This window comes from Tachysurus vachellii, chromosome 15, assembly GCF_030014155.1.
Source record: "Tachysurus vachellii isolate PV-2020 chromosome 15, HZAU_Pvac_v1, whole genome shotgun sequence".
Taxonomy (NCBI): Eukaryota; Metazoa; Chordata; class Actinopteri; order Siluriformes; family Bagridae; genus Tachysurus; species Tachysurus vachellii.
Window position 1 is genome coordinate 15,916,204 of NC_083474.1, and position 14,325 is coordinate 15,930,528.

At 37.4% G+C, this 14,325-nt stretch overlaps 1 protein-coding gene across 1 annotated transcript in view; it reads right to left on the reverse strand.

Annotated features, from left to right (window-relative positions):
• The window catches only part of niban1b (niban apoptosis regulator 1b), a 24,574-nt gene extending 14,047 nt beyond the window's left edge, over window positions 1-10,527 (reverse strand). Inside the window, exon 1 of the mRNA XM_060888132.1 lies at window positions 10,373-10,527. Within this exon, the coding sequence (XP_060744115.1) occupies window positions 10,373-10,427 (55 nt within the window). The 5' untranslated portion in view covers window positions 10,428-10,527. The remainder of the gene's footprint in view (window positions 1-10,372) is intronic.
• Window positions 10,528-14,325: the final 3,798 nt, after the last annotated feature.

Sequence of the window (14,325 nt, forward strand, 5' to 3'; positions counted from 1 at the left end):
AACACTCAACAGTTCAGGAAGTAACTGTGCAATAATGTGGTAAAGTGTGTTGAAATATATACAGCCATGCAGAATAATATCCCTTTTTTGTGCCCAAGCTTTTGCAAAGGCAACAATAAGAACAAGTCCTCCCTGAACGACTTGCATATTAATCTGTTTGATTAACATATACTATTCAATACAGCATTTATTTTGACAGGTAGCGTAAGCTAGTCCACACAGGCAATACATTTTCTAGGGTTGTTTCCAACAACATTTAGATGAATTCATACTACAGTGACCCCTAAATTATTCAACACAATCATAATCATACATATTCCAGGTTTTGTTTGGGGAAAAATTAAATAATCACACTGTATAGCTGGATGCAGTATGCTATGAATGTTGCTTTGGGCATGCATTTGGAAATTGGCTTATGTGATACAGTATCGTAGTATCTTGCTATTTACATACTGGTTTTTAGCTTGAACATTAGGCATAGTACTCGCAGACCCTTTTTCAGTTTGCCAGAAGGCTTCAAGGGTTGTAGGTGTAATTGAATGTAATTGTGCCACCATTATAGCTACATATAATTGCAGGATGTTGATGAAGATAACACTGGAACATGCTGAGGCAGACAGGATTAAGCTAAATTCACAAAAGCAGCTGTTTTATAAGTGAAAATCATAAAAAGGTAATTCAGATAAATGTATAAAGTTTTTAAAAACACAAGCAGCAAACTAAGTAGCAAATACTTAAGTAAACACTGTGAGATTGTAATACTTGAGTTATAATATAATACACCAAATGGTCAAAGGTTTGTGGACCACTGACCATCATAGCCATATGTGGTCTCCGCTAAGCTGTTGCCACAAAGATGCACAAGAAGCACATAATTGTATGTGATGTGTTTGTATGATGTAGAATAAGATTTCCCCTAACTGGAACTAAGAAGCCCAAATATATATGCTTCTGTACACAAAACGAGCTTTGCCAGTGTTGATGTGGAAATGTCCTGTATACAGCCCTGACCTCAACCCCACTGAACACCTTTGGATTGAACTTGAACGCTGACTGCACCACAGACCTCCTCACACAACATCAGTAACTGACCTCACTAATGCTCTTGTGGCTAAAATCCCCACAGCCACATGAAAATCTAGAGAAAGTGAAAAGTGAGAGTTATATAATAGCAAAAGGAGAATTAATCTGAAATGGGATGTTCAACAAGCAAATAGGTGTGATGTTTAGGGTCCACAAACATTTGGCTATATAGTGTACATGCTTTAGGAAATAGTCAAATGTAAGTTCAGGGTTCCATTCACTTAATTAATCGGTGGTGTGTGAACGGACTTGCCTCCATTTCCACAATATTATCTGCTCCACAGTTTAGTGTGCTATGACCTGCAAATTAATGTGATACCTTTACTTTTTTTATTATTAAATTATAATGAAATATTATTTTAAATTAATATTCAGTTCATTTATTTTTTAATAGTTCTTTCAATGAGTTAGAAATGTTTGTGAACCAAAAGATGCACTTTCTGGCCAACGGTAGATATTATTTATTTATCATTTATTTATAACAAATATTTGCAATTTCCACTATGTCATTTAATCATTTAATGAACATGAACAACTAACAACAGTGGTGGAAAAGAGGGTGGAGCTTAAAAGCATTTACATAGATTTTGATATGTATAAAGAGTTGTGTATATGTATAAGATTTATGGTCAATAAAATATCTTGGCCAATCAGCTAGATTTGGGATCAGAGTCTTATTTTAGTCGAAACCTTTGCTTTAGGTTTAAAAGATTTACAATGGGTCTGAATTTACTCCATGTTCACTGTTCATGTATAATGCACTGTTTGGGACAACATTTTATAATGTTTTTACAAATGTCTGATTTCTCAGCAAACACATTATGTTCTATGAATGGTGAATTATTATCCACAGTGCATTATAAATCCAGTGCATGACCAATGTTCACTCCTTCACCACAGTGTGTAGAAATTACTTTCAGCTCAATTTTACTGGTCATGAGTTTCATATTTACATGATAATAAAAAAGTGTAATGACAACTAAAGCTGACATTTCAGTGGAAAATTTAATACAGTAAACAACTTTAAATACTTCTGTATTTTGTGGTCTTTATTTGCTTATAAAGTGTGTCAAATATTCAAAATATCTAATGGTGGTTTCACCTGTATTTTCCTTCCACTCACTGGAACAAATGTTGATGTAAATTTTGAAATGAGTCAGGTATTTCTTTTGTTAGTAGACAGTAACAAAATTAATACCTGACTCAATTCAAAATTTACGGGAATAGCACTGTCCGACTGTTCCAGAGTTGAAGTGGAAAGACAGTGAGCAGAAGACAGAGTAAGATCCAAAATCTATATGGAAGCAACTCAGATCTTTATAAATGTTAATGTTTTTATCTGAAGATTCTTTTTTAATTGAAGTCAGTATAACAGATCTACATGTGAAAAGCATGCAAAATTCATTGTCTTGATGCCTACAACAGATGCACAAGATTCGTGCAAGAGACTTTCAATGTAGGGGTAAACAAACACAGCTGAAAACTAGGTCTTTATACTGACATCTGGAGCAGTTTCAAACTGCCCTGCATCATGCAACACGCGAACACACAGCGCTTTTATATCTGGAAATCCTGCAGAGGAGGGTGTCTGGGGCTATGCTTTTGTTCATGCTTATAGCACTGATTCTTTCATCCAGCTGTCTGTGTACATGTGGGTCATGATGTGTATGCACACGAATGCAGTCTTAACCAGGTTTTCACAATATGATTACGTCATATTTCAAGACAAACTTATAACAGTGCAATAGTCTTCCCTCCCTCACACATCCTCTGTTAAACTTATGAATGAATTGTATTAGTTTTAAGGAAAACTATCAGAGCTGAGCTGCTCCATTATTGCAGAGGGTGGAGCTAAATCCAAGGCCAAAATAATATTAAACAAAAGCTAGAAATAAAGAAAGGAGTGAGACACCCTGAATCACGATATTGTGAATCAGTTATTTTATGGTTTATAAAAAAAAATCATTATTGGAAGTTTAGAAACACAGATTAGACCACCTTTAACTTCAACAACAATTTTATTATTTATTTTTCATATCTCAAAAAAAGGTCATGTATTCTATATTAAATATTTTTGCCTCAACCCAAAACTGACCCCATCTTGATCAAATATCTGTTGCCACATTGCCATGAGGCAAAAACAGTTACATTTCTGGAATAGAAAAATCCTTTTAAATTATATCCTGTCTTTCTCAAACTTACACTCAGGTCATAAAAAAAAACAAAGTGAACCAAACAGTGCTTTATGATCTGCTTTATGTCCTGCAGCTTTCAAAACCATGCATCTACGCTAACACCTTTTCTGCAGGGAGTCGGAACTTTATTTCTGCACAAGGTTTGAAGCATGAAGTAATTTCCTGTAGTGTGTCCCTCGTCGCACTTAAGCACCTGTGAGATGAAACTTTTAGTAAGAATAAAATGTTTACCTGATTTCATTTTAACAGTTACTGAAAACTAAAACATTTACATTTACAAAAAATCTTGTGTACGCCTTCTGTATCAAATGTATATATTTTAATCTTATTATAATATATAACAACAATTTCTTTAAAAATGAAAAAAAAATGTTGCTAAAAATGTTTCACAAACATTTCCCACTTTCTCCTTACCCCAAAGAACAGCTATATAAGCAACTATAAACTTCTCTTACTCGTTAGCTACGTTGCTCTTCCAACACAAAAATTAAGAAGCAAAGTTCAGTCCCCAAATATCACGGCTGGTTGACTACGTTTAGATGAAATGTGTACAGGATTGAGCTGAATCTGGACCCTATCCTAAGAACACGACATAAGATGTCGGAACCCACACAGAATGGGATGACAGTATATCAGAACAGGAACAATAAATTCAAATTCAAAATCAAATTATGTATAGTTAAAATACAAGTTTATATAAAATTTTATTTAATTACAGCATTCTAAAGCATTTTACATGTGGTGCCTTTGTGAAACCACTTTTTCTTTTCTTATTCCTTAATTTGCATTCGTGCTCAAAGCGGGAACCGCTACGGTGAAAAAAAAAGGAAATCTATTCATCTCTTATAGTTTATAAGTTTCTATCTATAATAGCTCTTCATCTATATCTATTTATAGATGATAAAATTGAAAAACATGTTCATTTTATAAAGCTAAAATGGGGTGGTTTTGCCTAGTAAACAAGGCACATGTACTCAAAGTAAAAGGTCAACATAGTGATGCATGTAGGGAAAACCCTGATACAACAACATGGAAGATAGCAGATGCTCACCAGTGGTAGATAGAAAAATGGTCTTCTATGCATCTGTGTTTCAATTTATGCATCACAATGAAACAAAAAATGAGTAATAAAGAAAGAGCAAGATTGTTGATAGGATGAAGTCATTCCATCTTCCTGTTATGAGGGGAGGTGCAGTAATAAAGACTATGTGGGAGATCAGGAAGTTGTGGAAACCAGTGAACGACAAAGTAACCAGAGGCATAAGGCAGGATAGGGCTTTAATGTGTACCAAAAAAATTGCTGAACACTATGTCTGTTCATAACAGTTTGTGGCAGTTGGAAAATAGTGTCAAGATGCTAGGCTAAGCAAGGAGTCTCTCTGTTGCATGTAACAGACGTGCATTGTGTGGTTGTGCTGAAATATTATTATCTGTATAGCAAAAATGAATACAATTAAGTCATTCATTCACTGAGGAAAATGTAACTGGTTTAGTGAGCACTTAATGTAGAATGGATGCTAGGAAAAAACACCTCAGATAAGACCTGTGATCCTGACCCTAGGAAATCTAACCTCATATCAAATTTATTTTCAGATCTGAACATCCTGAAAGAAATTGTGTGTCTATGTGAATGGTTAATTCACAACTAGTTTTTTTATTAACTGCCTCAGTATGTCATTTCTTTCTTGCTCTGTCAATATTGTTTGACGTTATGCTGATAACATGATGGCCACATCTTTTTGTAAAGCAGCAGATGTTTTCTGGACCTTTTGCTGGATATTACGCCTTATTCAGGAATACATTACACAAATACCTAGCGGAAATGATGGTTACTAGTCATAAATCTACTTTTTTATTCAGTGTCAAACTTAATATTTCAACATAAATTGATAGCATGGCTTGTTTAGCTGCATTTGTTGACTCATTCCACCAGAAAGATGTGAGAAATAAAGAGCTCCAGACGGACCACATCAGACTGTGAGATCTGCTTTCAGCTGGCCAACGTATAACATGGAAAAGGAACAGCTGGTGCAGAATGAGATTTGAGCAGAGGGAATATGTATGTAGGGCAGATTTATACTCATGTTTTTATAAATAAACAGTGTGGGTCAAATGTCTGTGGTCTATCAATTGGCTAATGACTCTCACTCACATTCCTCCTGATATTTTGTCAGTAAACACTGAAATGTACTGAACTTAGATGCTGTTAAAAGCTGCCAAGTGGAGGCACAAACACTTTATTCTGCCCTGATCCTCACTCACTCTCTCACTCTCACTCATTTTCTACCGCTTATCCGAACTACCTCGGGTCACGGGCAGCCTGTGCCTATCTTAGGCGTCATCGGGCATCAAGGCAGGATACACCCTGGACGGAGTGCCAACCCATCGCAGGGCACACACACACACTCTCATTCACTCACGCAATCACACACTACGGACAATTTTCCAGAGATGCCAATCAACCTACCATGCATGTCTTTGGACCGGGGGAGGAAACCGGAGTACCCGGAGGAAACCCCCGAGGCACGGGGAGAACATGCAAACTCCACACACACAAGGTGGAGGCGGGAATCGAACCCCCAACCCTGGAGGTGTGAGGCGAACGTGCTAACCACTAAGCCACCGTGCCACAAGGGGGTTGCCCTGATCCTCTGAACAGTAATACCTTGGGGAAAAAATAGGTTAAAATAAAGCTCCTTTCAAACCTGAAAAGCCAGATATAGAACGCTAATTGACTAATGGACAAATACATGAATCATCTATTTGTTTATCCCAAGACACATCACCTAACTAGTATTAGATGTTAGATGGGTGACATCAGCACAGTCTATATACTAGAGGTGTATAACTCTACTCAGAGAAACAAACCACTATGGCCGATATCCAAAGCTAGAGACATAAAGGTGCATCTGTAACATTTTAGCATGCCCACGTTGTTAGGTATCTAAACACTGCTGTGAATATTAACTGCAAATAGTGGAAAACTTCAACCCCCAAAAAAATCAGCAGAGCAAATGGAGAATGTGCCAGTTGTGGAAACACAAACATGTCACACGTGTGCTTCTCTCACAGGGAGGAGGCAGTGAGGGGAGTGAGTCTAAAATCAGAACGGCCTGTCAGAGAGTGCGAGTAATTTCCCCAGGCCCTAATGCAAGCCAGAAAAGAGGGCCTATCCTGAAGTGACCTTAAAACACGCACACTGAAATGCATGAGAATAAATACTGCCAACCGAAAAATAGGATGTGGCCGATTTGCAGGATGATAATAAGGAGCTGTTCAGGCCATAGAGACGCTTGGGTTAGCGATAGCATCCTAAATCATTCTGTGCTGAAACTCGCCTTCTTTTCCGAACATGACAGCTGGAAACAGTTTGGTCAGAGTCCATTCATAGATTCCTCTTTCTCTGTCTTTCCTTCTGGCTTATTCTCTGTCTCACTCTGTCTCTAGGAAACACACTGTCAACTTTGTAACAGAAGGGGAGCACATCAGGAGATTCTCTGAGTCACAGATTTCTTTCTCTGTGCTCATGGTGCGAGTGATTTCACCCAAACCCGAGCCCTGTACCATCTTTTAAACTCTTGAGAGGATACAGGCAGCCTGAAAGGCCTAAAACAGCTAGAGTTCAGATAAACAGACGTGTCATCTGAATTGCTTTACAAGCAGCTTTAATGGTAGAAAGTCACTACAGAGAAGCTTCAAAATACCTACCACTGACCCTGAGAAAACATAACGATTCACATCTGTAATAAATATCTGCATGACTCCATGATTTCAAAACTCTCACGTGTAAATATGAGCAATAAGGAGCAGCAACATTACTTTTCTAAGCATGTCAATTATAAGTAGAATCTTGAGGTTTGTAGCAAATGTAAAAATATCTATAGCAGTAACATGCTAACCGGCAGCCACTTCTTTAGTTCACCATTACATCTATGAGTCTAACATAGCTAACACATATGCAAACTACATGTCTAAAGCATGACACTAGCTGTAAAGGAAGGTGTTCCGTATCTCAAACAGGAGACCCTTTATGACTCTGCTTTTGCTGCTTGATTACAGTTTCTAGCTCAACCAAATGATCAACAGTGATGGTGTATTTCAATTTGCATGTAAATGTAAATAAAGCTACACATATCAGATGAAGCTAGTCATAAAAATGTTTACAAGGGCTTTAAAATGTGAAACAGACCAGCTCATGTCCGTGCCATGGATCTACTGTACCGAAAGACCCAAAAAATGGTCAAAATGTTCACAGAATACATCAAAACTTATGTGTTTTTTGCATCCAGTTTATTCTAAATTCTGTGACATTATCTATGTAAAAAAAAATATTACCACCTAGAATATTGTGTATTACATATAATTAAAAAACAAGCAGGTAAAAAAAAATCTGCACATTAAATCAATCCAAATCAATAAATCATGACATAATTTAGAAAACTGTAGTATTAGTAGAATTTAGTAACTCATTGCATTCATTTTTTTAAGCTGCTGTCACTGTGATTACTACCATATGATCCTCCAACTTACTCCAAGGTCTATTCTTTAGTTCAGGGTTTAATGCATGAAGCAATTTCCTGTAGTGAGGCCGTTGTCACACATAAGTAACTGTGAGATCAAACCACTTTTATCGAATGCTGCATTTTATCGAATGCTGCAGCTGCATCATCCTTCACTAATCACTTACTAAACACTGAAATAGAAATCTCCTCAATTTTGCCATTGCCATCAGCCGTGACAAGTGTGGTGTCTAATATATGCCTCTTTAGTTTGACAAACCCAGTGCAGCTAATAAGTAAACACACAGCCTCCAGTATTGTATCATGCAAACTACATAACTTAATCATCAGGGTGGTACTAATGTGAGCCATGCTCCATAGTTCGTTCCTGATTACATGCAACCACCTGCATAAGAGTAAAGAGATTAATAATTGTGAATTAGATTGTGATTAATAAAAAAAACTCAACACAGTTCGAAGTGAGTGTGTGATGATGTAAATATAATGTTGTACCAGTATCTACAAACTGCTCTTCCATCTCAGCCCCATTAGTCTTGCAGCTTCGGTACAAATCTATATATCATAAATAGATTTGGGTTTAGGTGAAAGTGTATGTGAAATCAATCAATCAATCAATCAATCTATCAATCTATCTATCTATCTATCTATCTATCTATCTATCTATCTATCTATCTATCTATCTATCTATCTATCTCATCCAGTATGCTTTTTCTGTGTCCTTCAAACCCATGAACTCTACTCTCACTTCTCTCTTTGTCCCATATCTCCCTATGTCCTTGTCTGTCTTTAAGTCACTTTCTTTCTGTTCTTCATTCACTTCATCTCTTTCATTCAACACTCTTTCCATTTCTACCTCTTTCTGTTCATTTCTCATGATTCTCTCTCTTCTCTTCTATTCAGTTCATCACTTTGAGGTCACTATGAGGAAGAGGTCACTGTTGCATCAAGATTGTTGCCTAACTTTACACCAAGCTGTGAAAAGTATGTAAGAAGGAAGTAAGTGCTCCAGTCCAACTGATCAAGCAGAACAATCCAGACGGGTGCAGAACAGAGCTGGTTTCCTCTTTTATCCGACACTTCCCCTAAATCAGCAAACAATCCTCTGGACCAGCTGCTCCCAAACACAGGAAGGAAACACGTTCTTCTCATCATGCTGAACCCCACATGACATAAAATCCTCTATGCCTCTAAGCCTAAAGAGTTGGACAGATGTAGCAGTGTTCTCAGAGTCCTGCTGAATCAATTTGTACGGCATTTAGTGCAGAATTTAACGCATACCATCCAAGTGAAATGGATGGTATGCAGCATGTGTGGTGCAGGGTAAGAGTTATACTGGAAATATGTAGACCAGTGATTATAAAAGTGGATTTTGGGGAATCCCAGAGAAATGTGATTCATAGCCATTGGATCATTAATTTCTTTCTTTTAAAGGGTCCATTAAATAGTCACAAATTTATTGTACACATTTAAATAATGACCATAATAATAATCTGGAATTTATCAATCCCTGACTACAAAAAGGTTTGAGAACCCTGAACCCCAATTTCACATTAATTACAATATGTACATTAATACTATACCATGTGCAATATCCCATTGTGTGCAACATCATAGTATGTGCCGTATGTTCTAGTTCCCTAGCACCTTTGTACGTTTGTACACATTTTGTATATATAGAATATATAATTTATATTTTATTTATATTTATTTCTCTTGTTATCTGAAGAAGTCCTGGCAAAAAAATCCTTTGGGATTAATAAAGTTCTATCTTATCCTATCTTGTCTTATCTTGTCTTGTCTTATCTTATCTTATCTTGTGATCCTGAGTTTCTGTGTGTGAGCTTCCTGTGTCTGGGTTCTCCAGTTCCACACACTTCCAAAAACATGCCAGAAGATGGCTAGGCTATGTTAAATTGCTTATTGGTGTCAATAAATGTGTAAATGTGTGTGTGGAGCCCTGTGTCCTGATCAGTGTGGGATTTTTTTGCCTCTTGTTCAGTATTTCCTGGATAATTCCCCAAAACTCTGACCAGGAAAAAGAAGCAACTGGAAATGAATAAATGAGTGAATGAATCTATTTCTGTTCCAACTGTTTAAACATTCTTCGTTAAATTATTTAATATCTTGAGAAGGTTTTGTAGTAAAAACTAAATATTCAAACATATCTAATATTATGATGATATTTTACCATGCCATCAAGCAGTGCAGGGAGTCCAAATATTAACTAAACTGAAAGGAAAGAAGTCAAAGTTAGCTGACCAACACATTTTTATTGTTTTCATACTAATAACATTGATATTAACCTACAATAGCCTCATCCAGGACATACTGCACTCTATAGACATCAAAACATCATACACATCCTGCCTAGAAATCAAATCAAGACGACAAAAAAGCCACAAAAAAAAGAATAATATTTTAAGATAGAGAGAATGCAGAGAAAAGCAAAACAACCCAAACTACACAGTTACTTTACACAAAGTAACGCAGAAAATAAAAGTAACAGTGGCTCCAATGAATCATTTAATGAATCAATTACAAATACTTTAAGATATCTCTTAAAACACTTCCTACCTCTGATGTAGTTACATTTACTTTCGTCTAAAAGACTGGAGGAAGAAACTCCCATGATGCAGAACGCTTTCTCTGTGTCCGTTAACTCAGTTTCTCAAATTCCGCACGTCTTCACTGTCAAGAGAAACAACCAAGGCTGACGCGTGAATCACAGACGAGTCGGATCTTCATAAGCGATTCTTTTAAACGAACCGATTCCCTAGAGCTTTGTTAGCTATGTTCAGTCCCTTCTCTGAAACTTTACACATTTTTCAAACTGTAGCGCCGCCTGTTCACCCTTTTCAGCAGTGACAATACATTACAGAAATAGTGGATTTTATTAGTTAATTGCCGTAAATTATTTTGTACTATATACCAAATAGGACAAAATGTAATAATAGAAGTAGTAGAAGGAGAATTACTATATACTGTATCTATCTACCTCGGGTCACAGGTGGCATCTCTGGAAAATTGTCCGTAGTGTGTGATGGTGTGAGTGAATGAGAGTGTGTGTGTGTGCCCTGCGATGGGTTGGCACTCCGTCCAGGGTGTATCCTGCCTTGATGCCCGATGACGCCTGAGATAGGCACAGGCTCCCCGTGACCCGAGGTAGTTCGGATAAGCGGTAGAATATGAGTGAGTGAGTGAGTGAGTGAGTGAGTGTATCTATCTATGTAGGGATGTGTCCTGAGCCCACTGCTATTCTCCCTCTATACCATAGGTCACTAACAGGCGGACCGCGGTCCGGGTCGGGACCCAGAAGCTGTCCAGTCCGGACCCGGACCTACAGCGAAAACAATAGGCTATGATTTAAAACTTGACGAAGCGCTATTTTATCGGCGCAGCTTTTACAATCTTTACGGTAACGGTAGTGGAAACGCACAGACCAATCAAGTCTGTGCATTCCTGAAGTAAACCCTGCGACTCAACAGTGCAAGACAGATGAGAGAGAATTAGAGTAAAATTACACATGAAAGAAAGATAGCGATACATGTAGAAAACAAAGGGAGAGAAACAGACGAGTGAGACGGGAGAAAGGGAGAGAAACACGTGAGTGAGACGGAGAAAGGGAGAGAAACAGACGAGTGAGACGGAGAAAGGGAGAGAAACAGACGAGTGAGACGGAGAAAGGGAGAGAAACAGACGATTGAGACGGAGAAAGGGAGAGAAACAGACGATTGAGACGGAGAAAGGGAGAGAAACAGACGAGTGAGACAGAAAGGGAGAGAAACAGACGAGTGAGACAGAGAAAGGGAGAGAAACAGACGAGTGAGACGGAGAAAGGGAGAGAAACAGACGAGTGAGACGGAGACTGATTTCTGTTCACACTAAACCAGTGTGTCTCATATTAAAAGTGGCAATTTTTTATTATGAGACAAAACATAAAGGTTTTGAACAAACATATCCACTCAAATCTGAAGACAACTTCCCTGAGACAGCTTTCCCAGGTCTGAGGAAAGTAGCCCTATACATCCTGACCATGTTTGGCTTTACATACAACTGCGAGGCAGCTTTCTTTACAATGAACATAATCTAAACTAAATATGGTTCCAGGCTCACTAATGAGCACCTCCACATGTGTATGAGAACGGCCCTGACTCCATTCAAGCCCAGGTTTAACATCCTGCCAAGCCAAGCTAGAGCTCAGTTCTCTCACTGAGATATAAAAGGGAAAGTTAAGCACTTTATTTAAACATACACAATTTTCACATTTTATTTATTTTCTCTTATTTTGAAATGTAGCTCTACTTTTATTTATGTAATGAGAGAATGTTATACATATCTACAATCATACATATGTTCAGTTCTATGTTACGTAACAATAAATATTGTCAAAAAGTTTTTGACTTGTACTGAATTTATTTGATTTGACAGACAGGTATTGATTGCGTGCAGATGTTCATACAACTACTGGGCTACTTAAATATATATATCACACTAACTAGTTAGACATTATGATCTTCCGGACCTTTGTTTCAAGAGATTTTCTCTTACTGGACCTCTTTAAATTTTAGTTGAATACCTCTGCTCTATACTAATGACTGCACTTCAAGTGACCCAACTGTTAAACTCCTGAAATTTGCAGATGATACTACGCTCATCTGTCTCATCCAGGATGGCGATGAGTCTGCATACCAGCAGGAGGTGAAGCGCCTGGTGCTATGGTGCAGTCAGAACAGTCTAGAGCTGAACACACTTAAAACTGTGGAGATGAGAAAGTGTACTTTAGGAAAGACCCCTCAACACTACCCTCCCTCACAATATACAACAGCCCTGTCATCTGTGGAGACCTTCAAGTTTCTTGGCACTACCATTTCCCAAGACCTGAAATGGGAGTGCAACATAAACTCCATTATCAGAAAGGCCCAGCAGAGGATGTACTTTCTACGTCAATTAATGAAAGTACGGTCTGCCACAGGAGCTGTTGATGCAGTTCTACACTGCAGTCATTGAATCTGTGCACATACATCCATCACCATCTGGTTTGGTGCAGCAACTAAACAGGACAGGAACAGACTGCAACGCACTGTAAAAACAGCAGAAAAAATAATTGGTGCTTCCCTGCCCACTCCCAGGATTTGTACCATACAAGAACCAGAAACCGGGCAGGAAAAATCACTTCTGAATCTTCACACCCTGGACACAACCTCTTTCAGCTCCTCCCTTCTCTCAGGCGCTACAGAACTTTGTTTACCAAAACTGCCAGATACAGGAACAGATTCTTTCCCTACACACCAGGTAATCACCCTGATTAACAACTCACCATAATTATATTTCCTGCTTCATATCTGTGGTTTCATATCTGGGGCATGTGAAAGCCTAGTGGTTAAGGTCGTTTCAAACGGCGGTTGAAGACCTACTTATTCAGGAAACGCTTCAATTAGCACTTCTTTCCCTATTTTTTGCATTTATCAAAAAACCTTTGAAACTTTTTCATTATAACTTTGCACAATGTTTTAAATTCATGGTATCTTAAGTATGTAACCTAGTGAACCAGCATTAATGTAACCAATGATAGAGATTTAAGCACTTATGTACGTCGCTCTGGATAAGGGCGTCTGCCAAATGCTGTAAATGTAAATGTCTTGGGCTGCCAATTGTAAGGCTATGAGTTCAATCCCAAGTCCACTAAGATGCCACAGTTAGGCCCATGAGTAAGGCCCTTTACCCTCAACTGCTGTATAAAAATTAAATAATGTAAGTTGCTCTGGATAAGGGGCGTCTGCCAAATGCTGGACATGTAAATATCTGTAAGTACTGCATTATCAGAACCATCATGTCACACACGCTGCTGAAAAAAGCACAATAAAAAAAAAAATACACAAAAAAAAAGCACAATATTGTTATTTGCACTTCTCACACTTTATGTACATAACTGATCTGTCATGTATTCTGTTTTCATATTTAACACTCGTACTGTCTATATTGTATCACATCGTCTGTATTGTCTCATATGGTCTGTATTGTCTTGTCTTGTATAGTATAGTGTTATGTCTGTACTGTTTTGTATAGTATAGTGTTATTTATGTCTGTATTGTATTGTCTTGTATAGTACAGTGTTATTTATGTCTGTATTGTCTTGTATAGCATAGTGTTAATTATGTCTGTATTGTCTTGTATAGTATAGTGTTAATTATTTCTGTATTGTCTTGTATAGTATAGTGTTATTTATGTCTGTATTGTCTTGTATAGTATAGTGTTATTTATGTCTGTACTGTCTTGTATAGTATAGTGTTAATTATGTTTGTATCGTCTTGTATAGTGTTATTTATGTCTGTATCGTCTTGTATAGTATAGTGTTATTTATGTCTGTATTGTCTTGTATAGTATAGTGTTATTTATGTTTGTATTGTCTTGTATAGTATAGTGTTATTTATGTCTGTATTGTCTTGTATAGTATAGTATTATTTATGTTTGTATTGTCTTGTATAGTGTTAATTATTTCTGTATTGTCTTGTATAGTATAGTGTTAT